The sequence below is a fragment of the Phacochoerus africanus genome, chromosome 2 (genome assembly GCF_016906955.1).
Source record: "Phacochoerus africanus isolate WHEZ1 chromosome 2, ROS_Pafr_v1, whole genome shotgun sequence".
In the NCBI taxonomy this organism is placed as follows: Eukaryota; Metazoa; Chordata; class Mammalia; order Artiodactyla; family Suidae; genus Phacochoerus; species Phacochoerus africanus.
In genome coordinates this window covers 33,846,963-33,872,366 of record NC_062545.1, presented here as the reverse complement: position 1 = coordinate 33,872,366, position 25,404 = coordinate 33,846,963, and the positions used below count along the sequence as shown (strand labels likewise).

The 25,404-nt window shown below is 36.3% G+C and overlaps 1 protein-coding gene across 1 annotated transcript in view; it reads left to right on the top strand.

Moving 5' to 3' along the window:
• LAMA2 (laminin subunit alpha 2) overlaps positions 1 to 25,404 on the top strand; it is a 594,513-nt gene that overhangs the window by 413,597 nt on the left and 155,512 nt on the right. Inside the window, 3 exon segments of the mRNA XM_047758965.1 lie at positions 3,095 to 3,212; positions 11,147 to 11,281; positions 21,303 to 21,427. Of these exon segments, the coding sequence (XP_047614921.1) occupies positions 3,095 to 3,212; positions 11,147 to 11,281; positions 21,303 to 21,427 (378 nt within the window).

Genomic DNA, 25,404 nt, shown 5'->3' with positions numbered 1-25,404 from the left:
ACTAGGAGCCATGAGGTTGCAGGTTCGGTCCCTGCCCTTGCTCAGTGGGTTAACAATCCGGCGTTGCCGTGAGCTGTGGTGTAGGTTGCAGATGCGGCTCGGATCCTGTGTTGCTGTGGCTCTGGCGTAGGCCGGTGGCTACAGCTCCGATTCAACCCCTAGCCTGGGAACCTCCATATGCCGTGAGAGCGGCCCAATAAATGGCAAAAAGACAAAAAAAAAAAAAAAGAAGAAGTTAGCTAACCTGACTAGAATCCATGAGGATCTGGGTTCGATCACTGGCCTTGCTCAGTAGGTTAAGGATCCAGTGTCGCGGTGAACTGTGGTGTAGGTTGCAGACACATCTCAGATCCCACATTGCTATGGCTGTGGCGTAGGCCGGTGGCTTCACCTCCAGTTGGACCCCTAGCCTGGAAAACCTCCATATGCCATGGGTGCAGCCCTAAAAGACAAAAAGACCAAAAAAAAAAAAAAGATATACATAAAAATGATAAAGAGAAAATTAATGAAAAAACCAGGATACTTCAGCATCATGAGTACACATGGTCAGATGCCTCAAGTATAAGGAAAACTCATCCAATTAGATAAAATGAAGAATTGCACAGATGTAGCTAAATTTCATACCATGGAGGCTGAAAGTTGAATTCAATTCATACACAGTCTCAATTTCTCTGGCATATCGGTTTTCTCCATTATGTCTTATAAGAATATGAAAACCAAAAAAAAGTTTAAAAATAGTCTTATATAACAAATTAGTAAATTGGGCCAGGAAAATAAAAGAAAACAAAATTATGAACCCTGTATTGATAAGCGAGTGAATATAAAAACACCGTATTTCAAATGTTTACTTTGCACTAAACATGTAGCAGAAAATCCTTTCTTTGTTGCAGATGATCCATGTTGCTCTTCTGATTGTGCCAAACGTAGGGACCAAATCAAGGACTGAAATTCACTTTCAAGTCTGTGTTGCGTTGATTTCTTTTTCATAGTTCTCATTTCTAGCAGAAGATTCTTTTATGCAAAATGATTTTCTAAAAGCATGTATCAAAATATGTTGTCAACTATATATTGTTAATTATTTTTGAATGTCAAATATAAATCAGGTGACCAGCCAAAGCAGGTTTGCATGTCATAGAAGACAGCAGGTAACTTTGCGGGTGTGCAAATATGTTATTTTGCAAATTGTTCCATGCCTCAGTAAAAAAAAAAAGTTTGGTAGGTACACAGAACACTTTGGTAGCAAATCTGAAGAAACAATGTTGTCATGCATTTTTCATTATACTTTCTTTGCCTCTCTCACACCATTCCACCTTTCTTCACTGTAAGGTCGCCTTTTTTTTCCCCTATAAGTCTCTCATTGCTTTATTTCACATACCTCACTAAATGATATTCTTTGGCTTGGGAGTTTATCTTCTGAAACATTAGAGTAAATAAATACTTCGCTTTTTCTAGACTCTGTAAAAACGAGAGTGAATGTCTAGAAACAATGAAAGCAAGTAGAGTAGTGGGTCAGCACTTGATTTTGTAGAACAGTGGAATTATAACAAAGATCAAAAATACGTTTGAGTCTTTCCTCTGAAGTAGTCAAGACATAACTCTGCATCTTTAGACAGAAGCAGAGCTTCTTATGCACATGGTTTGAGATTCTTACTTTGTACGTATGGTCAACCCTGAAATGCTCTTTTTTCTTTGCTTTTGTCTTTTCTTACATTTCTTGGAAGAACTTAATGACTTTGTTTTTCAGGACTCATTTAAGTAGAGGCCCGAGTTTGGCCAAATCCCTGATTCAGGCAAAACAGCTCCTAATTCCCTGAGGGAAAAAAATGATGTGTTGCATAAATATTTGTTGCTGACACCATTCAAGTTTCCCCTAGTTTTTAAATACTCACTAGTGTTGTTGTGTGGATGCATGTGCAAGAGAAGGGAAGGTAATGCTAGTAACTGCTCAGGTTAAAAAAATGCCTTGAGAAGCCAGTACAGACAACTTGTCAACAAACACCAAGTCACCTTCCTACACCAGCAGTGAACCCAGAGTCTTTATTTTAAGCAGGGGTTGTTTGTTTAGAGATCACAACTGCTGTGCATCCTATAAGGAGGGGAGCATGAAATCCGAATTTTAACTAAACATGTGTTTCATAAAGTGTGGTCTTCAGACTGCAGAATACAATGCGAGCCAAATCAGATTGTGCATTCGTAATTCAGTGTCAGTAAAACCTACCTATGCTTGTTATGAAGTTTATGATTCAAGCTCCTTAAGCTATTGGAGGTGAATTTTATTGAAGCAAAACTATTCATTGTCTCATTTAAAAGCTTATTTGCAGAACATTTCATGTTACCAGTTAGTCAGTCATGAAATGGTCTGAGTTTATGGACTGCATATATTTTTAATGTATAATTTCAAATTAATGAAAAGGGTTTCAGCCTTTTCACTGTGAATAATTTTTTTTTAATTATCAGTACCTTTTCACCAATAGGAAGGGTGGGTTAAGTTACTTGAAGGATTTATTCAATAAAGTTAATAATATACTAATTTGAGAGGTTCTTTATCATCAGAAAGAGATCAGTATCACTAGATTATGCTTAATTGTTGTTTCTTAAATGGTTTTCTAAAGTCCTTTGATAGGATGTTCAGATTCAAGAGCAAAAAATCGGGGCCAGTTGCAAATTAAAAGCAATTTCACTAGTAACTACAGGAGATGTTCTAACAGAGAGTGACCTTGGATTGTCTGTTTGAAAGAATGTAAATGTCTAATTAATTGGCCATGTCTACCTGAAGCCCCTCACATTTTAAAAGTGGGGGGGGGAAACTCTTCGTTAATAACTTCTCAACAGGACATCAGACATCTAATTTCCTAGCTGCTTTATGATTTCTGTGAATATTTTGCTAATGTGTAGTCTCACCCTTTGAGGAAGCAAAGATGTAGGAATGAGATGTGACACACAGAGGCCCTGGAATTTGACAGCTTTCAGACAATAGAACAAGTGTGCGATTATTGACAAAACCCCGAAAAGACCCTTCCTGCAGGATGGAGTGTTTGCTAGGTGAGCTGACTTTACTGGTATTGCCATCAAGGTATTTGCTCACTGTTTCCAGGATTTCTGAAATCTCAATGGAGGTAGCTGAACAAGGACGCATCACAGCAGTGACCCCTCCAGCTCATTTGATAGAAAGATGTGATTGTCCTCCAGGCTATTCTGGCTTGTCTTGTGAGGTAAGCTGGCTCCAACTGACCTGCTTCAGCTCAGGTCACTTCACCCACCCAATGGAAATACTCTTGAACTACCTTTACTGCAATCAGTTTTACTTTCACACATAACCTCAATCTATTTTATTTGATCTTCCACTCACAGTGTGAGATGCAATGAGGAAAGGATGATGTTATTGTTCCCTAGAAGTAAGAATCACAGCTCAAGGGGAATATTGGATAAAAAATAAAAGATTTGTAAAAATATGAAACAGAAAATAAGAATATTTTCTTAAGGCTTGTTTATTGTATCTGTTTTCTTGGCACCTTTCCTGAACAGTTAAGACATTGAAGCTGCAGTGATCATGAGATAGGATTATACTGGGTTTTGAAAGATTGCTCTTATATAGAATATGACAAAACCGAGGCACTAAATGTCAGACTCTTCCCTTCAACACAGGCTTCTCGGTCATATTTTGTTTCAACAATTCCACTCTCATTCAGTCATTAGATTTTTAAAACTGCCTTTTTTTGTTTTACTTTCTAGGATGTTCCTTTGACTATGTTCAGAACCGGTAAATTTTTGAGAACTTTACTTTGTGGAACCAGTTTGATTTTTACAAGTATTAAGTCTTAATAGTAAGAGTGTGATCTAGGGGAAGGTGGACTTGTTGAGAAACTGGCCTGGGGTTGAATCTCTATTTCATCACATAGTAAGACTGAGACCTTGTGCAGCTCTTATCTACTTACACTTCAGCTGGGAAATCAAGCTCCTGAGTCACTGCCATTACACTCGCCCAGTGCAACAACTGAAGGCTGGCCTGGGAGGGGCCTCCCTGACGTGCCCTAGCCCTACAGCACAGATTCTTTCCTCCTAGGTTGGTTGGTGACCCCCTCATACCAGTTAGATATTTTTAATATCTCTCCCACCTATAGCCCAAGAATTATATGAAGAAGACTAAATGAACTTATCACAGTGCCTAGGGGTAGTCATTGTTAGTTAATATCGTTAATAATATTATTAATGGAATAAGTAGTTATATGTTGCTATATTGAAAACACAGGTGACCCTTGAACAACATGGGTTTGAACTGCCTGGGTCCACTTACATGTGGATTTTTTTTTTCAGTAAGTATACAGTGGGCCCTCGGTGGCTTTCCAACTAACTGTAGATCAGAAATACCATCCGTGGTTGATTGAATCCACTAATGCTGAACCCACAGGTGTGAGACAGCCATCAACTCTCGGATCTAAGCATCTGCAGAGACTCCTGGAACTGGCAGTTAATGAGGAATGGCTGTAATTTCGTACATCTTTTATAAACAGGATTTGAGAAGTTTCATTAAGTATGGCTCATGAGGCAGGTGAAGTACAACTTAAAAATAATGAATATAAATCTCTTGAGAGAAGGCATGGTATGATGAAAAGAAAGAGAAGTTTGGTTTTAGTGCATTCTCCTTAGCTCCATCACTTAACAGGGCATTTACTCTTTGTTGCTGGACTTTGGGGGTTTTTTACCTGTAGAATCATCATGATTAATTTAAATGAAAACATTCACACAAAAGCTCCATTGTAAATTGAAATGCCAGTCAACTTAGTTACCATTGTATGAATTCCACATAGTTCAGAAAAACAATTTCATAAGAATAACTGAAAATATCTGTGAAATATCCTTGTAATAATTTTACAGCTTTGTGACTGCTCTGAACAGCAAATATGTATTTGAATGTGTCCATTTTAATCTAAAAATAATCAAATCATCAATCTCGTTATTAAATCATAATTCCTACATACACATATATACATGAGCACCTATACCAGTAAGTATATATATGTTGTACATGTATGCACAACCCGATGAAATACACATGTGCACACACAGTATAAATGTGAAAAATGAGACAGTGAAAGAGGCATGTGCAAACTATTCTACCTTTCCAATGAGCATGAAAGATTTAAAGATAAAAGAAAATACTTGAGATTTTTCTGGATAAGAGGTGGAATTTTATTTATCAAGGAGAGTTTGCCTGCGCTGCCATCTCACTCACTGTGTGACCTTGGTCAGTCCCTTAATTGCTGTAGGCCTTAGTTATTGCATAGTTATCCAATCTATAAATTTCAGGTTGGGTTTTGAAGTTCTAACCTTCTCTGATTCTGCAATATTATTTTAATATAGAAGATATTGAGAAGGTAGTCAGTACTGACCTTTAGATATCTTGAAAAGAAAGTTACTTCAGCTGTATTTTTCTGTATTTATTTAAGATATTCTTCACTAATGACCAAAAATATTAGCAGAGCATCAACTTGTTTTAATGCAGTCTACCTTACATTCCAGATTGTAAATGCTCAAAACTCTCCATGTTATGATCATGTTAGACTGCATTCAAATAAGTTGATACTCTGCTAATATTTTTGGTCGTAAGTGAAGAATATCTTAAATAAATACAGAAAAATACAGCTGAAGTAACTTTCTTTTCAAGATATCTAAAGGGAGGAAAAAGTATGTATACATGTATGTGTAACTTGGTCCCCATGCTGTATAGTGGGAAAAAAATTTTTTTTGAAAATAATAATCCTGAAAAAAAAACTCTTCATGTTATGATCAGTAGACTTTTAAAATGGTATATTCTAAAACATGCTTTCTCATTAATTTTTAGTAATTTTCCATCATTATATAAAAATATAAATTAGCATAAATAAAGCAAATGCTATATGAAGAAATCAAGGAAAACTAGAATACATATAAACTATTATCTGCCTTGATGGCTTCACCTATGTCCTGTGAATTTCATTTAAGCTCCTATTTATAGACAATAATTACAGTAATATTTTAGTGGAGAGCTTATGGGGATAAAGACCTATCTTTTATAATAAGGCACCTGAGGTTTCCTTCACAACCCATTGCCTCTAATCCATTATACATCTTATTTATAATTCATCCTGATTCTCAGTGTAATTACTCAGGCATAAAATCTAATCATCAAAGCAAGAACTAAGGAAGGTTTGAAATAATACATCCCATTCTAGTAACATATGCTTTGGGTCATGAATACACAAAGTGATTCCTTTACAATATTTTCACCAAATGAAAGGTATTTCAGAGACATTTGCATTTACAAGCTACTCATTTCATCTTTTTTATCCAGAAATATGGTTGCAAATAAACAAAATTGTTAGTTACTACAGTAAATACAGCCAGTTGTGAAGACCCTTACCCTTACCTATTACCCGTAGTGTTAAAACTCTATAGCCCTGTTCATTGAAAATGTAAGTTCTAGAAATGCCTATGTATAATTATGATTTGAAGCAGATTAGCTTTAGAAGTCAAATAAAGAACACAATTTTCTCAACACATTTGTTGGTGGGGGAGCCATTGAGTTTACCACACTTTACCTAAGCTATTTCTCACCATTGTCTCAGTTAACATTGCTGCCTAAATTGCAGCCTAAACTCAGGGTAGGTTGTATGCAGAAATGAAAACTATCTAGCCCTGAATATATGGTTCTCGGCAGTAAGATCATGTAAATAAAAAATTCACAGATGGGCATTCCCTGTTAGCCTAGTGGTTAAGGATTTGGTGTTGCCACTGCTGTAGCTCAGGTTTGATCCCTGGCCCAGGAACTTGCACATGCCACAGGCATGACCAAAAGAAAAGAAATTCACAGGTAGGACTTCCCGTTGTGGCTCAGCAGGTTAACCCAACATAGTGTCCGCAAGGATTGTGGGTTCAATCCCTGGCCTTGCTCAGTGGGCTAAGGACCTGGCATTGCCGCAAGCAGCGGCGTAAATCACAGATGTGGCTTAGATCTGGCATTGCTGTGGCTGTGGCATAGGTTTGCAGCTACAGCTCCAATTAGAGCCCTAGCTCAGGAATTCCCATATGCCACAGGAATGAAAGGGGGAAAAAAGAGAAATTCACAGATAATCTCTTGGTCATATTTCACTCATTTAATCCTCTTCTCCTTTCTATTATGTTTTAATAGGGCGTCTGGCTCCCAGATGAATGGCTAGTGTGTACTGGATCACCACTCATAAGCTGTCAATTGGCTGCCAAAAATTTTTTTTAATGATTTTTTATTTTTTCCATAATAGTTTATTTATAGTGTTCTATCAATTTCTACTGTACAGCAAAGTGACCCAGTCATATATATATATATATATACACACACTTTTTCTCACGTTATCTTCCATCATGTTCCATCACTAGTGACTAGATACAGTTCCCTGTGCTACACAGCAGGACCTGATTGCTTATCCACTCTAAACATAATAGTTGCATCTATTAACCTCAAACTCCCAGTCTATCCCATTCCCTCCCCCCAAAATATTTTTTATTATCTTCGATTTATACCTTTTATCAACTCATAAAACTCAAGAGACAGAATAGTGAGAATAGACATTTTTTTCCTTACACATGCACATTTCTAAGATGCTCCTTGCCACTTCTGTTGCACCTGGAAGACAAAAGACTCTTTGTATACATTAATATTAAAGAATATGGCATGAGTAAATGAACTACCTTGTAGTTTTGTTTTCCAATGTAATGTAGAACAATCACTGTTGCCTTTTTTTTATTGTATTCTCAATAATTATATCCAAAAAATTATCTGTATTAGAGGCATCCATGTTGAGTTATTGTAGGTCAAGCACTGCATATATATCTTCTTAGTTAATCCTCATAACAACTCTTTAAAAAAAAAGACACATAAAATTGCACCATTTATTGAGTGCTTGCTGTATTCTGCACAACGCTAAGTACATTCCCTAATATAGTTATACCAATATCATTGAATGTATTCTGATTCCCACTTTGTAGATGAGAAAAATGAAAGCCAGGCAAGTTAGGAAACCTTCCCATGTCATACAGCTAGAAAATACACAACTGCAATTTGAACCTAGCTATGTCTGTTTCAAAACACCTAGATGCATTAATATTCAACTGGCAAGTTATATAACATCCTTTTGTTCCAGGTGAGGAAATTTCAGCCCACAATATTTAAAACCTATACAAGTCATATGTAGTAAATGGTGGAATAGTGAATTAAACCCAGGATTGCCTGCTTATAAAGCCCTGTAAACATACAAGATAGTGTTTTTCCTGACAACGAAAGTATCTATTTTTATTGTTAACCTCTGAGGGGGGTAGCGTAGATGTTGTGTAACTGCACCTGCAACACCTGGCTCTTTATTTTCTTTGTCTCTTGTTCCATCTCTCCTCCTTCCCACACTTTTGTGCAATTTGATTCTAACATTTTGGTGGGATCCCATATCATGAAAACAAACTCAAGATGGAAGGAGAGTGGAAGAAAATTGAGCTATGAATAATTTCAGCACAAGGGACAAGAACGTTGGAAAAGTTTGAGTTAGAAAAAAAGGGGATAAGATTAGGACAGTGTTTTATTTATTTCCTTTTCTGTAATTCTTTATTATGTTCCAGAAGGGATTTCAGATGGAACTTTTAAAAGTAGCTATTATCTTTCCTCTTTTGTTCCCAACTCAAACATAATCATTCTCATGAATTTTCCTCTAGTTGACTGAGAAGAAAAATAACTGATTTTGAAAAACATCCTCAAAAAAAATTTTTAAGGGAAAGAATGCATCTAAAAAGGATCCAGGAAAGGAGGAGGGTAAAGAGGAATAAATGTGTCTCATTGCTTTACAAAGTATGTATTAAGTTTCTAATTCTTGTATTGCAGAATAGCCTCCTTTTTCTTTGCTAACTCTTAGAAATTTAGTCTTTGAGGACACAGAATAAAACTGGAGTGTTAGAACCGTAGAAACTTCAAAAATCAACTAAGTTAATACATCTGCTCATTTGTGAGATGAGGCAGCCACATCTCAGTGACATCAAGCGATTGTCCAGGTGTCGCTCAGGCAAAACTAACTTATAAAATCAAGGCTTCCATGTCCATTTGTGTCACAGTCCCAGAGTCTGTGCACCCCTTAAAGGTGTACATTCCCAGCAGATAATGAGGAGCACACTGGCGATTCTCAATCCTGGCTGCTGATTACACCCTCCTGGGAGTTTGAACACAAACCCTGGTCTTGCTTTCCACCAATTATATTCGAATCTCTAGAGGCAGATCCAGGTATCAACACATAAGGCTCCTCAGACAATTGTGCAGCCAGGATTGAGACTCACAGAGAAAGAGAGGCCTAGAAGCTTCTACACTGAGCTTGACTTGGAGCCCAGTCTAGTACTCCCACTGGAGTGCTTTTCTATTTACCCTGCTCTTTCCAGAGAAGAGCCTAATAATAAGAGAAATTGGGTGTATTACAGGAAACTTCACCTGCGGCGCTCACCTGCAAACTTCCGTCCATAACGCTGAATTTCATGATTCCTCAATGCAAAGTGACATTCTTCGTCTTCTAAGACTGTTTTAAACTTTTGTTTATCATAACAAGTAGAGCTAGGAACTCTCAATTTGTGTGATTTTTACAAACACACACACAGCACACACATACACAAATCAGGCAAATATAACAGTAAAATAACAATAATTATATAGGTATCCAAGGATGAAATTTAGGCAAAGAAAATCCAGTTACAGTCCACAGTCAGCCTGCTCAGGAATTGGAACAAGTCACACTGTAGAATATTTGAAAATACACCTTGGATTGTTTCTTCAGTTATGCTTAAATGAATTCCTCAGCCATGATTTCTAGATCTTACTTGGCAAGAATGGCAAAATGAACCTTGATTTGAAATAATATGAATACTTATTAAAGTATATGTTTAGGTCTACCATAAGACAAATAGGACTCAAAATATTTTGAATACCATTCCCGGTTTTATCAGCTCACTCAAAGTCAGGACATTATTAACTCTCATTAGAATTGCTTATAGGCTGAGATAAAAGCAGAGACTCTTAAGTGCTTAATTGAAGTACTCTCACATTATCCAAATCCAAACAAACATGGAGAGTGCTCACTATTGATCATTTTCTCTTTCTAAGGAACCGCTTTCCATACGCCACTCTGGGTGACCTGTTCCAGTACCAAAAGACTGCAAAGGCATTAAGATCTTAATCCAATATTTTTTTCCCTGCTTATTCAGCAGTCACTTTTCTCATCAATGGGAGAAAGATAGGCTGTGAAAAAAATTCTACATAGCTAACGTCCCTTTATAATCTTCAGTGGAATCTGAAAAACTAACTCCTACCTCTTACTCATAAATCAAACAATGACTGATGAATGCAGCAGCATTGCATACTAAGAAATCTGAGCCCAGAACACAAGACTTTCTCATTCTTTCTTCAGAGCTGTGGGCTTTCTTCCAAACAGCCAGAGATGTTTCTTGATACATTTACATAATAAACCCGAATGAAGATGGAAGTCTTGATTTTGCATATGTCAGCTTTGCTAGCAGTTTCCTGTTTGCTCTCAGATTTTTATTGCAAAATGAAAAAACTGGATCAAGGAAAGATGTATTTTATTGGTGGCCTAATATTCCCAAGACATGTAGAGCTTTTATTATTTTGAATTTTTTACTTTTATCATCTTTAAATTATACTGATATAAATAATGCAACCGTGACAGTTTTTTATTTATTTAATTTTTTTTCCTGATTCTCATTGGACATTTGCTAGTTACCCATCAAGCTCGGTAGAAGATTTTAGGTTGTCAAGGACGTTAGAATTCTCTTTTTAGTCCATATGACAATTTTATTTAAAAACAAACTCTTTCTCAAGAAAAAGAAGACTACTTGAAGTTTGTTCAGGCAGAGTGGTATTTGCAAATGACAGTTTTCCTCTGCTAAAGTCTGATGACACAGATGCTGTCTGTATACTCTATGGGCCAGGCAAAAATACACATTAGGAATCAAAATGACACTTGTTGTTTGTAAGTGGTGTTGCCTGTACTGCTGATGGAGGGAAAGAAATAACTTTTTTTTGCTACCCAGGTGTTGCTAAAGAAAAATTTCTGAGTCAGCTGCCCTAATTGGCTTCATTTTCTTTCAGGCATGCATGCCAGGATTTTATCGACTGCGTTCTAAGCCGGGTGGCCGGACCCCTGGACCAACTCTGGGCACCTGTGTTCCGTGTCAGTGTCATGGACACAGCAGCCTGTGTGACCCTGAAACCTCCATATGCCAGGTATTCACATGGGCCTTTCCTGAACAAGGCCTATTTCTCTTTACACATATTGATATGCTGAGTGCAGAGGCCAGCTAAACTGCAAGGAACTTTGTGTGTGTGTGTGTGTGTTTGTGTGAAATAAAGCACATAGGGAAAGACACATTTACCACATTATACATTTTTAAGGTAATTTAAAAATTATAACTGGAAAAACCACTGTTCATGTCAAGAAATAACATGTAAATATCAACAGCATCTTAGATAAGCACCTACCTTCCTGCATCTGTGCCCGGTTACCTGATTCTTCCATTAATTTGGACGAACTGTTTTTATTTCTAGAAAAAACCAAGTCTTCCATGTGTGTGCTGGATCCTAGCCCTCTGTCTCACTCAAGGACATCATTCTGCCCCTGCCTGTTCTCCCTTTCCTCCTGAATCTCACTTTCTGGTTCTTCTTCTATCTTAAAAAGCAAAACAAACAAATAAATAATAAAAGCAAACTCTCTGGATTCCACTTCCTATCTTGACTTCTGCCACTCCATTCCTCTGCTTTCATGGAGAGAAGAGTTTATAGTCTGTCTACAATTTCTCCCCTGCTGTTTTCCCTTGGACATTAAAATCAGGCTTTCCTTCCACCCCTGTACATACACCAGCCACCAGTGTTCAGTACTCGGTCTTCATCTTACTGGCTTTATCAGAGCATTTGCAACTCTGAGTCACCCCTTCCTCTCAAAACTTTCTGTTCAGTTTTTTTGGACATGATATTCTGGGGATTTTCAAACTCGATGCCTGCTGCTTCTTAGTCTTTGCTGTTTGCTCTTCATTACCTGAAATCTATGCACTGGTGTTCCTAGGAGTCAATCCTTAGAGCAATTTCCTTCTCTAACTGCACTCATACTCCTGGGGATCTGGCCCAGGCACATAACTTTCAGTATCTATATTGAGATCTCCCAGTATTTCCCATTGTTGCTATGATTAAATTTTAATTTTATCTTTTAATCTTTTCAGAATTTATTATAATATGGGAGATAATTTTTCCTCAAATATATTAAGCAAAATTTTGTTTTTTAATATTACTTTTCTCTCCTGGACACATAGGGTATCTGAATATATACACATTTGTTTTATTTATGTTAAGATATGTTGAAAGGTTCATCTATTATTTTCTGCTTACTTTTTACTTCTGATTCATCTACGCTTAGTTCTGATTACCTTTATTTTATAGTAAGTTATAATATCTGGTTGAGTAAGACCCTTTACTACTCTTCTTTTTCTAATTTTCCTAACTTGCTGCACTTACATATTCTTCCAAATGAGATTTTGATTCACTACTTAAATCTCTTTCCCCAAAAATACTACTAGAATTTTGATTGGAATCGCATTAAACCTATTTGTAAACAATTACTATCTTTATACCATTCAATTATCCTTCCTTGACCCAGGAATATGATACTCTTCTCTATTCAAACATTTTATGTCTCACAGCTTTTAATATTATCTATATGGGCTATTCATTTCTTATATTAAAATTATTGCCAGGTCATTACTGGTACATATTGACAAAGTAGATATTTTACATGTATTTGATATTCAACCACTTTTTTTTTTACTTCTAGAAGCTTCTTAGTTGATTCTTTAAGTTATTTTTATGTTCACAGTAATATTATTTGCAAGTAATTGTATTTTCCTTGCTAGAGCTATACCCAGTATAATAATTTCATATTTTTCATTAATTGTCTCCCCAAAAAATGTTAAATAGAAGGAGAGTCAGCTACCTATTTTGAAATTTTTATTTATAGTTGATTTACAGTGTCCTGTCAATTTCTGCTATATAGTAAGTGACCAGTTATACATATATGTAATTCTTTTTCTCGTATTTTCTTCTGTCATGTTCTAGCACAAGTGAGTGAATATAGTTCCTTGTGCTATACAGCAATATCTCATTGCTTATCCATTCTAAACATAATAGTTTGCATCTACTAACCCCAAATTCCTAGTCCATCCCACTCCCTCCCCCTCCTCCACCCCTTGGTAACCACAAGTCTGTTCTCTATGTCTATGCATCTGTTTCTGTTCTATAGATAGATTATTTGTGCTGTATATTAGAGTCCACATATAAGTGATATTATATGGTATTTGTATTTCTTTTTATGACTTCACTTAATATGACAATCTCTAGTTGCATCCATGTTGCTGCAAATGGCATTATTTTGTCCTTTTCATGGCTGAGTAGTATTCCATTGCGTATATGTACCACATCTTCTTAATCCATTCATCTGTCAGTGGACATTTGGGTTGTTTCCATGTCTTGGCTATTGTAAATTATTCCTGATTTTAATATACATGCCTCAGGTCTATCACCACAAAGTATAGTGGTTAGTTTAAGGTAAATATTCTTTATCATGTTAAGAAAAATTTTATTTCTGACTTCTTAAAGGTATCTTCTTTCAATCAGGCAGCATATGGAAGTTTACCATATGTTTGTTTATGAAGAGTGGAGTAAAGGTGAAGATACAGTTAAGATATAGTCATATGTACTTTTTTACCTTACATAGTATGATGAAGGATATTATCAGTTTAGATGAGCAACAAATATTAACCATCCTTGAATTCTTGAAATAATCATTATTTGTTTTCAGTGAAGCATTTTTTTCACCAATCTGATGGCTTTATATAAGTCAGTAGATAATTTTAGAGGAGGTTGTTATCTTATACATTCTGAAGTGAGAATTAAGTGCATTTTTCTTTCTTATGCAACCTTCACACAGATTTTTATTAGTAATGTCACTCCACGTAAATAATTTAGAAGCATTTATAAATGATAGCTTGATTTCATTTTTATTTAGGATAAAAGTTTAGGGTATTGTCTTTATACTGTCTTCTTTGACCAGTTGGCTATTATAGCTATTTTTGTTCTTTGAGAATCCTTAATACAGATCTATTTTCTGAAATATCCCTACATGAAGTAAAAAATAAATACATAGGTGCATCGACCATGCACAGCTAGTATAAACTGTTGTGCTCTGAATTTATATTTTCCTTCAGGGAACTTATAACTTTTGAATTTAGGCAACGAATTATTCATCTTTTCAACAGCTCCATGAGGCAAATAAGAAATAACTGTTATGGAAGTTTCCTTGTGGTAGAGCAAGTTAGGGATCTGGTGTTGCTGCAGTTGTGCTGCAGAATGCAACTATGGCATGAATTCTGTCCCTGACCTGGGAACTTCCACATACTGCAAATATGGCCAAAAAAAAAAAAAATAGCTATTATTACTCCAATGCTGTAAGTGAGGCAACTGAAGCATACTCATTTCTCTACTATTTGTAGTGTGTTCCCCAGTTTAATATCCTATCCACTATATAGGACAATGCCCTCTACTTTAGTATGGTGGGCAGACTGCCTAGATTCAAATCCTGACTTCATCCCTTATGGGCTGTGTGAGCCTCTCAATTTATTTAACCTTAGTGCAAGGGTCTTAATTTCCTCATTTATAAAATGAAGGTAATAATAATACCTACTCATAGAGTTTTCCTGTGTATTCAAATACTAGACAAAAGGCTTAGAATGTTACTTAGCACATAAGCTCTGTAGTAGAAGTGACAACTATGATGATCGATGATGACAAAGATGACAATTAGCATATGTGTTATCCACCATTTATAGTCTAAGAGCCAATCAGATATTAATTAATCAAAAATCAGTGTGATAGGAGTTCCCATCATGGTGCAGCAGAAACGAACCTGACTAGGAACCGTGAGGTTGCAGGTTTGATCACTGGCCTCGCTCAGTGGGTTAAGGATCCGGCGTTGCCATGAGCTGTGGTGTAGGTTGCAAACGTGGCTCGGAACTGGCATTGCTGTGGCTGTGGTGTAGGCCAGTAGTTGTAGCTCGGATTAGACCACTAGCCTGGGAACCTCCATATGCCACAGTGCAGCCCTAAAAGGACAAAAGACAAAAAAAAAAATCAATATAATAACCACTCTTACCTTTAACACTGTGCTAGATTTTCTCACTTATCTTTTTTTTTCTTTCTTTCTTATTCCTTTCTTCAAAAATATGGGGTATAAAGGAAACAAAATTACTGAAAACTTCACAGGCTAAGCATTTCAACTGTTAAATAAAACTATTCTCTTCATAATTCGTAAAGACACTTACAAGAGAGTTCTTGCTTCTTTGTAGGTGTTAGTAGATCCTCCACATAGGTATGTTGTTACTAATAGCTCAGTGACCATTGCCCCTTAAGGAAAATTTTCTTCAAAATAGAAGAGTAAAACCTGCTTGATATTGAACCCCAAGCCAGAAGGGGAAGAAGAGGTAGGTGAATGAATACTAATCAGTACACACACAATCACATAAATAGATAGGCATAGTTTTCAGAATTTATATATCACACATCTATATCTGTATCTGTTTATACACATACATATTCTCATTTTATTATCACCACATCATATGGTCAATATTATTTCTCCTATATTTCACATGGGAATATTGACGTCTCAGCTAGTGCAAATAGCTTTCTCAAGACCAGATTGCTTGTGAAAATATTATTTTCACTCTATGACAATTCTTGTTTTAAAATGAAGAGTATAAAATAGATCTCTGTCATTGATCTTACCTGTTATCTGTAACATCATCCGTATCTGCAGTTAAGCAATTAGCCCTATTTTCAGTAAATAAACTCAAAACTAGAATCTACTGTGTTGAGGGTTTTTTAATAAGCCTGATCTTATCAATCTAACACCTTATCAAAATAGGAATTGTTAGCATTTTATTACAACTCTGAAAATTAATCCTAAAAAAAATTTAAGTAACCTACAGAGCCTTGGCCCAAAAGTATTAGAATCAGGTTTCAAATCCCCTACAGAATGCTACCTGCAAACTGAGAGAAAGTAAACATACTTTCAGCAGATTAAATGAGTTTGATTTTGAAGATCCAGGTGAATTATACCCTAGAGTACTGAAAGAATCTGCAATGTGAATAAGAGCCATATACAAAAAATATTTGCAAAATCATGAAAATATGAAATTTGTCACAGGATGGAAAGCAGTAAAATGTCATTCCAGGTTTTATAAAGGAAAGTAGGATGTAAGAAACAGATTGATTTTGATCTCCAATGAAACATAAATAGTGATTATCAAGAAACAGAGGAGTTCCCATCATGGCACAGTGGTTAACGAATCTGACTAGGAACTATGAGGTTGCGGGTTTGATCCCTGGCCTTGCTCAGTGGGTTAAGGATCCAGCATTGCTGAGAGCTATGGTGTAGGTCACAGCCTCGGCTGGGATCCGGCATTGCTATGGCGCTGGCATAGGCCAGGGGCTGCAGCTCCGATTAGATCCCTAGCCTGGGAACCTCCATATGCTGCAGGAAGTGGCCCTAGAAAAGGCAAAAAGACAGAAAAAGAAGAAGGAAAAAAAAAGAAACAGAGTAAGTTCCTTCAAAGTAAAACATATCAGACTAATTAATAATGGTAACTAATTCTGAGACCCTAAGTCCCTGAATCCCAGTATAATTTCAAACTCTTGGGAGAGTGTGATAGATACATCATATGTCAAATTTAGCAAAAATTATAATAGCTACCATGTGTCCAACCTTATATATGCACCAGAACTAGGGCTATCCACTGTAGAATTTTTTCCTCATTTATTCTTACAATAAGCTTATGAGACAGACAGGATTATTTTTCTACTACAGTTAATAGACTGATGCTAAGAAAAATTAAACAACTTTTTAAAATCATAAGCCAGTAAAGGTCAGATTTATGGTTCAAACTCTGGTTTGTTTAAATAGGCATTTGGCCCAATGTTACATTTATGTTCTTACAAAGAAGGTTGAAAATATGGGCCAAATGGTAATCACTAAACAGTTTTGGCAAGTGTAGAAGTTGCTGAACAGCATGAACCAGAATGAGCTCTAGAGATGGCTCCAATGACGAGGCATAGGATTTGTGTTCAACCCTGTCATGTTCAAAATCTTTATCAGTAATTTGGAAGATGTCTATCAAATATTTAAAAGACATAGAGTTGGGAGTTCCCGTCGTGGCGCAGTGGTTAACGAATCCTACCAGGAACCATGAGGTTGCGGGTTCGGTCCCTGGCCTTGCTCAGTGGGTTAAGGATCCGGCGTTGCCGTGAGCTGTGGTGTAGGTTGCAGACGCGGCTCGGATCCCGCGTTGCTGTGGCTCTGGCGTAGGCCAGAGGCTGCAGCTCCGATTAGACCCCTAGCCTGGGAACCTCCATATGCCGCGGGAGCGGCCCAAGAAATAGCAACAACAACAACAACAACAACAACAACAACAACAAAGACAAAAGACAAAAAAAAAAGAGAGAGAGAGAGAGAGAGATAAAAGACATAGAGTTGGAGGTATTACCTACTATGTTGAATGGTGATTAAGAATCAAAAAGAGCCTGGCAGGTGGAACTCTGAGCCATAATTAACAAAATGAAGTTAATAAAATAGATTCTGAAATTGGAATCACTTGCTTATTCATTTTTGAGGCATTTGTTAATATGTATTTCCAATGTTCAGGCGTTGTGGTGGGTGCTGGGATTATAAAGATGAGGATTGTGTGGGCATTGCCTTCAAGATGCTTAAATTCTAGCATTTAGGGGAAAGAACAGAGGAGGTGACACATGATATCAAGTTTTATGAAACAGGAGTTCTTACTTGACTGCAGATTCATTTGCACAAGATCTAGATCAAAGAAGAAAGTACATTTAATATATTTGCAAATCACAGGTAGAGATTTATAATATATATCTCAAGAGAAATTATGAATAACTGGGGTTGTTAATGGTTTAGAATGAAAAACAAAGATTTTTAAATTAAAAAAAAAATATTTAGGAAGTAACAGTGCTCATTAGCTTTGTGTGGTATTTCCCTGGGAATGGGGAATTATACAATTTGCATAGCTCTAAGAGGCAGAACTTGAAAATTAGAGCGAAGCAAGTTTTAACTCAGTATAAGGACAAAACTTTATAGCTTATAGTTATACAAGATGAAAAGAGCAATAAGAATCCATGTATTTAGTAATATGTCAAAGCATGTGTAGAGACATCCCTATAAAGAAAGAAGGTTAGGTTAAGTAATTTCTCGCCTTAGTTCCAAGTTACCAAATGTTAATATGATAGTAATTGGATTTAGCGGAAGGAGTATATACCACCAGTTTCCCCCTGTGCAAAACCAAAACAAAAAAAATACTGTATATTCTTATCCACTATTTAAAAGATACTAGTACATTTTAATCTTGAGATAATTAAACTTCTGTTTGGGCGTCTGAAATACAGAAAATTTCCCTAAAGATTAATTTCTACACAAGGGAAATAATATGTCCACTATTACAAAGTAGACAGGAAAGTCGTATGAAAGGTTGACGTCGAAAAATTTCAAAAATAGCGTCATGATTTATGTCTTGTGTTTGTGGACCTAACGGGGACATTTGATTCAGTTAACCAAGTTTAGAATGTCAGCAACCCTGTGAATGATTGACTGTCCATACAGGTAAAATATTTGCTTTCTCTGCAAAGAAATTATACAGAGTTGTAGGCTTAGCAAACTGTATTTTTTAATCTCTATATTTTTAGTAATGATCAGCATTATTTTTGTGTTTTAATTCAGTTATCAATGTTATACTAGGTTACATAAAATAATTCATTTTGCAGTTCGGTTTTTTTACAAAGGCAAATGCTGACAATTTTTGTTCAAGATTCCATGTATTTGGGGGCACATGTTCATTTCTATAACTGTAAAGTAGGCTCTTAAAACACTCCCCAGTTAACACTTAACTTCATTTGGCACCTTGCTAAATGATTTGAGCCTGGAAATCACAGATAATTATTTCATCTTGGAACCATTATCTCTCACCATGCTACTGTTAAATATGGAATGGCTGTTTTATTGCTAAAATATGGTGGTTCCTTTGGATGGCTGAATAAGAGGCTTATGATACTTAAATCCATATCTAAACATGACAAAGCATCTTTCCCTTCTCACCTCCTTTATGTAATGAATTCTCCTTTCCTTAGAAATGAAACTTGGCTTTTTTCAAATCTTAAGAAGCCTGACCAGTTTCATCTATGATGTCTAGAACGTACATTATTTATGCAGTCATTCAAAATAATCATTGACTGTCAATGTACTTCAGTCACTGTGTTGAGCTGAAGGAGCATTTAACCCAGTCTTGGGCATCAGGGAATGTTTATCAGAGAAAGTGACAGTGAAAATGAGAGCTAAATAAATAAGTTTAGCCAGGTAGGAGGAGGAAAAACATTCCAGAATAAGGTGTTTGCATGTGAAAAGTCCCAGAGGTAAGAGACAGCCCTGCATAATTTGATAATTTCAGATGGTCTCATGTGGCTCTAGCATAGTGTGCAAAGTTTGCAGTGACTAGAAGGGTAGAGTGGAGGTAAGCAAGGGCCAGATTATAAAGGTCTTCCTTGTCATGCCAAGTGAAATGGGAAATATAGGAGTACTAGCAGGTTTTAAAAGAGATGAGCTTAATTGTTGACATTTCAAATTCAAATGCATGATGCAGTAAGATCTATCTAAGCAGCAATGAGAAGTGTCGTCTGGAGTTCCCATTGTGACTCAATGATAATGAACCAGTCTAGTATCTATAAGAACGTGGGTTTGTTCCCTGGCCTTGCTCATTGGGTTAAGGATCTGGTACTGCCATGAACTGTGGTATAGTTTGCAGATGTGGCTCACATCCTGTGTTACTATGTCTGTGTTGTAAGCAGGCAGCTATAGCTTCTATTAGACCCCGAGCCTGGGAACTTCCATATGTGTGACCCTAAATACGCAAAAAAAAAAAAAAAAAAAAAAAGGGAAGGAAGAAATGTCAGTCTGTAACTCATTAGAGATAGATATCTAGACTGAATGTATGAAATGTAGAGTTTGGGGGACATAGATGATAGCTAAAATTTATAGTTGTGGTTGAAATAACCAAGGTAGAAAGTGTAGGGGGAAAGAGAGATAGATGAAGAGCTAAAGTCAAGGATACCAGTCTTACTCAACAGAAAGGAGAAGAAGAATCCATGAAGGAGGATAAGAAAGAGTAGCCATAGAGGTAGGAAAAAAAAAAAATCAACACACTATACTATTAAGGAAATCACAGGAAGAGAACATTTCAAAGAAAGAGTGGCCAGAAATACCAGCTGCTGCAGAAAGTTCATATATCATGAAGACTGATTATTATTTAGAATTATTAAATTTTGATTTAGCAACAAAGGTCTTATGTGCGAGCCTGGAATTATCTTTCAATGGTGAAATCAGATGCCTGTTTGAGATTGGGGAGATAAATTAGGAGTTTGGGATTAACATATACACACTACTACTACTATTTTAATTTCAAAACTGTTTACACAATATTCTGAAACTGTTCTCATTTTCTTGTGGAAATGTCTTAAAGCATATTACCCAACTGGCTCTTATTATGCCTCTTTTTATTTATAACCCAAGACTGAAACCCAAGACTCCTGGTTTCAGATTGGGTCCTCTCTATCTATAAAGATGATCAACATTTAACAAGAATTAGATGAAGAACATTCTTAATGTGGTAACTAGTCTGACTTTTTTTTTTTTTTTTTTTTTTTGCTGTTGTTACCTCTTAAAATATTTATGCTTTCTATCTTGGTCTGGTTTCAAAAAGCCCACTGATGGGCATGTACCAAGACCGCAGGATTTCTAGCATTTTTTTAACACTTTGTAGAGAAGAAATATAAATGGCAGGGTGAAATAATAAATTTTAGAAATTCGTGAAGTCTGTTCCCTAGGTTAGAGTATGAGAAAAATCTACGTAGAGATTGAAGTAGGGAAAAGAAAACAGAAACTTTTCTTGTCAGTATAGCCACAACAGCCTAGTATTAGTTTCCCAAATGAAAGAGCTTCTTTAAAAATAAATAGAACTGAGTTCTCTGTCAATAATGTGTGTGTGTGTGTTTATGTGTTCACAGGAGCACACACACTCATAGGTAGGGAGCTGTGTTACATTCTCTCATTAATTTAGAAACAAACATCCCTCTTTGTTTACAGAATTGTCAACATCACACTGCCGGTGACTTCTGTGAACAGTGTGCTCCTGGATACTATGGCATTGTCAAGGGATTGCCAGATGACTGTCAGCAGTGTGCTTGCCCTCTGATTTCTTCCAGCAACAAGTAAGGTGGAGAAAAATTACCGTATTTCCCAATCAGAAACACCATCTGTGGAGCACACGGGCTTTCTATGATTTGGCTTTTTTTTTTTTTTTTTGTAGACAAAAATCTCACTTTAAAATAGATTTTTTAACAACATGAAAACATGACAAAAGTGAGCACGCTTGGTTCCTGTTTCCTTTAAAACTCTATCCCAAGTAAATAATGCTTATTCATTAAAATGTAAATACCAATAATTATATATATATGAAAGAAGTGATATACATACAAATGCTCATAATTTTATGAAGTTTTAGAAAGATCTAGTGTTTGCATATAGTTCTGCCATAAATTCAGCTATGAAGAGTTGTTTGATGCAGGTTATATAAATTTCATGCCTGTTTCCATTCACTGTATGTATTTAATTCATGATTGATAAAGAATTATTAAGGTAATATTTGGAAATAGTGTCGTTAAAGCAGGGTTACTTATTGTTATCCTCCAAAATAAGTCAGTATCTCCCAGAATTACAGCCCTCTTTCTGTTAAGACAGTCCAAACTTGGTGCCATGGCAACATAGCCAAAAGGGGAAACAAACACTGGAATATTTTATTTCAGTGCTGTCAGAACATTCTGCATTGGTTTATATACTGATGAAAACCTCTAGGTGTTTTCACTTACCTATTTGTTAAGGCTGTCTACACTTTCTGCTAAGTGATGTGTAGAATTCAATCTCTACATGATAGGACCTTTTTTCCTCTAAGAATTGCTTTTGAAAAGAATGTAGGACATTTTGCTCAGAATTAGAATTCCTGGACATCTCATCTTGAGTATATAAGAACCCCAGAGCAACTCAAGTAGAAATATTTCCACCTATGTTTTTATTTTTCATCTTTGGCTTTATATACATTTTTAAAACATTTTCATGTAAATTGTCTCCCTTTTCCTCTGCAAGCACCTCTTTTTGGTTGAACAGATTGACAAGTCTTGTATGGGGTTTTAAATGTAAATTTTTAGGTAAGTGCCATAGTGATAAGGATAAAATGCATGGTCTTATTGTTTTTATTCAAGCACCAACTAGTAGGTTTAGGAAAATTATTTTCATTTTTCTTTCTCTAATCTACATTTGATGACCACATTTGAACAAGGGGATGCTATTTACTTTACTGTTCATTAAAATGTGAGTCATTTGGACTAGAAAAATTCAGTAATTAATTGATAATTTCCTCTTGGGTGAACTATAAGAAAAGCTGCAGGGGATATAAAAAAGAAGCATAATATCTCTTGGAGAGGCTTACAATAAAATGAGTGTCTTCAGAGAGGTCAGCCTAGATATAAAGAGAATTCAGAGGCACAAAATACCATACTTGATTTCAGAAACTGAAAAAAAATATTAAAAGAAAGAGTAATGTTTATAATAAATTTTAAATTTATTTAAATTATTAAATTTACGGTAGATTGAAGGGTTTATACTGGTAGAGATAGCAGAAAACTTTGTGAGCAAAAGCTTAAAAGCAAAAATTATGAGTCATGTTTAAGAACTGGTAAGAGTTTGGAGCATGGGTTCAAAAAGAATTTTATAATTGGATTTCCCGTCCTGGCTCAGTGGAAATGAATCTGACTAGCATCCATGAGGACACAGGTTTGATCCCTGGCCTTGCTCATTGGGTTAAGGATCCAGCATTGCCATGAGGTATGGTGTAGTAGGTTGCAAATGTGGCTTTGATCCTGCATTGCTGTGGCTATGGCGTAGGCTAGCAGCTACAGCTCCAATTCGACTCCTAGCCTGGGAACCTCCATATGCTGCAGGTGCTACCCTAAAAAGCCAAAAAAAAAATTATAATTACAGATGAAAATGAATGAGAGAATGGAGACCATACTGTAGAAATCTTTGAATACCTGTCTAGGAAATTGCTATTTAATTTTCTATGTAATAAGGAAACAGTACAAGTTTTATTAAAAAAAAAAGATTAATGTGATTAGAGCCACACTTTAGGAAGACTTTTATGATGGAATTGAGTATAATGAATTGAAGCAGGAAAATAAGAAAAGCAAAGAGACTGATTAAAAATCTATTGCACTAGGTTAGGCAAAAGATAATTAGAACCTGAAAGTAGGTAAAAGCAGTGAGAACAGAGACAAGCAGAGGGATATGAGAAAATTGTTGAATGCAGCTCTACGAAATTGATAGCTAATTAGATACGACAACTTTGGGCAAGGCACGAGTTGAAGTCAGGAGTTTGTAGCCAAGTTGACCTTCAAAGTGGTGGAGCCATTAACTGAAACAAGGAAATCAAGAGAGAACTGCTGCAGAAGAAAGACAATTTATATTTCAAATAATGTAAATTGACATGAAAGTCTTATCTGAATGGAAATATGCAAATGGCCACAAGAAATGAAAATCTGAAAATTGGAAGGGCCAACAAAGGAAGAGATATGTTAATAAATGAATTATAGATAAGATTTCCCAGGATAATGGTACTCAAAGGGAGCACATAACAAAAAGAAAAGCTAGGACTACTTACCTTAGAGAAGCCAGAAGAAAAGAAAGAGCCAAACCAAGAGCTGTCAGTGGCCACACTGTCACTGACACCATGAAAGAAAAAGCAGCAGTGAATGAGCATCAGATGCTGCTGTTCCCAAAGGAGGCTAAGGACATGCAGTGGCGATTAACTTATGAGGGTCCCTGGTGGATTTTGAGAATCCATAGTGGAAGCAGACATTAGGTTACAAGGATATGAGGTTACAAGGATATGAGCTTACAGCTCGGAAATGTTAGGAAGGGAGAGAAAAGAGTACAACTCTGATTAGCAGGATCAATTTTTAAAAATGTTTTTGTATGTGTTTCATTTTGCTTTATATGATTTATGTAATTAAAATATACATTTTTATACAAATGACCGTGTAAGAATCAAAATACTAAACTTAAGTGGCTTCGAATTTTATTGATCACAGCCACTGTAAGAAAACCTTTTTTTTTACATTATAAGCTAGGGCACAAAAAAATGTGTTTGTGGAGTTTCCATAGTGGCTCAGTGGTTAATGAATCCAACTAGGAACCATGAGATTGCGGGTTCAATCCCTGGCCTCTCACTCAGTGGGATAAGGATCTGGCGTTGTCGTGAGCTGTGGTGTAAGTTGCAGACGCGGCTCGGATCTGGCATTGCTGCGGATGTGGCGTAGGCCAGTGGCTACAGCTCGGATTAGACCCCTAGCCTGGGAACCTCCATATGCCACAGGAGTGGCCCTAGAAAAGGCAAAAAGACCAAAAAAAAAAAAGGAGTGTTTGTGGATATCTAAATATAGTCAAAACCCACTAAAATGATTTCATATCTATTCACTACTTAACCTATTCATAACCTATGTCACTACTTAAAGTTTGGAACATTAATTAACAAAATAAAGACCTATACATAGTAAGAAGAAAAGCACTTCTTCCTGAGATTTAAAAAAAAAAATTCGTGGAGTTCCCGTCATGGCTCAGTGGTTAACGAATCTGACTAGGAACCATGACGTTGTGGGTTTGATCCCTGGCCTCTCACTCAGTGGGATAAGGATCTGGCATTGCCGTGAGCTGTGGTGTAGGTTGCAGACATGGCTCTGATCCTGCGTTGCTGTGGCTCTGGTGTAGGCTGGAGGCTATAGCTCTGATTCGACCCCTAGCCTGGGAATCTCCATATACCTCAGGAGCAGCCCAAGAAAATGGCAAAAAAGACAAAAAAAAAAAAAAAGATTCTAAAATATAGATGAAGAAGACTGAGATATCTCTCCTTAGTGACTTCAACCAGTGCAGTCAATCAAAAATAATAAGGCGTGGTGAATGATAACTAACCCACCCCCACATTAATTCAAGTCTTAGCAAAACAAATACCATAAACTTTAACCATTGTAAAAATACAGCATTGCTCACATACCCTCAGGGATTTTCCACTGCCTACCCAAGGAAAGGCCAGACAAAAGGAGAGTATTAAAAATGCTCTGCCATATGATGCCCTTTCCAG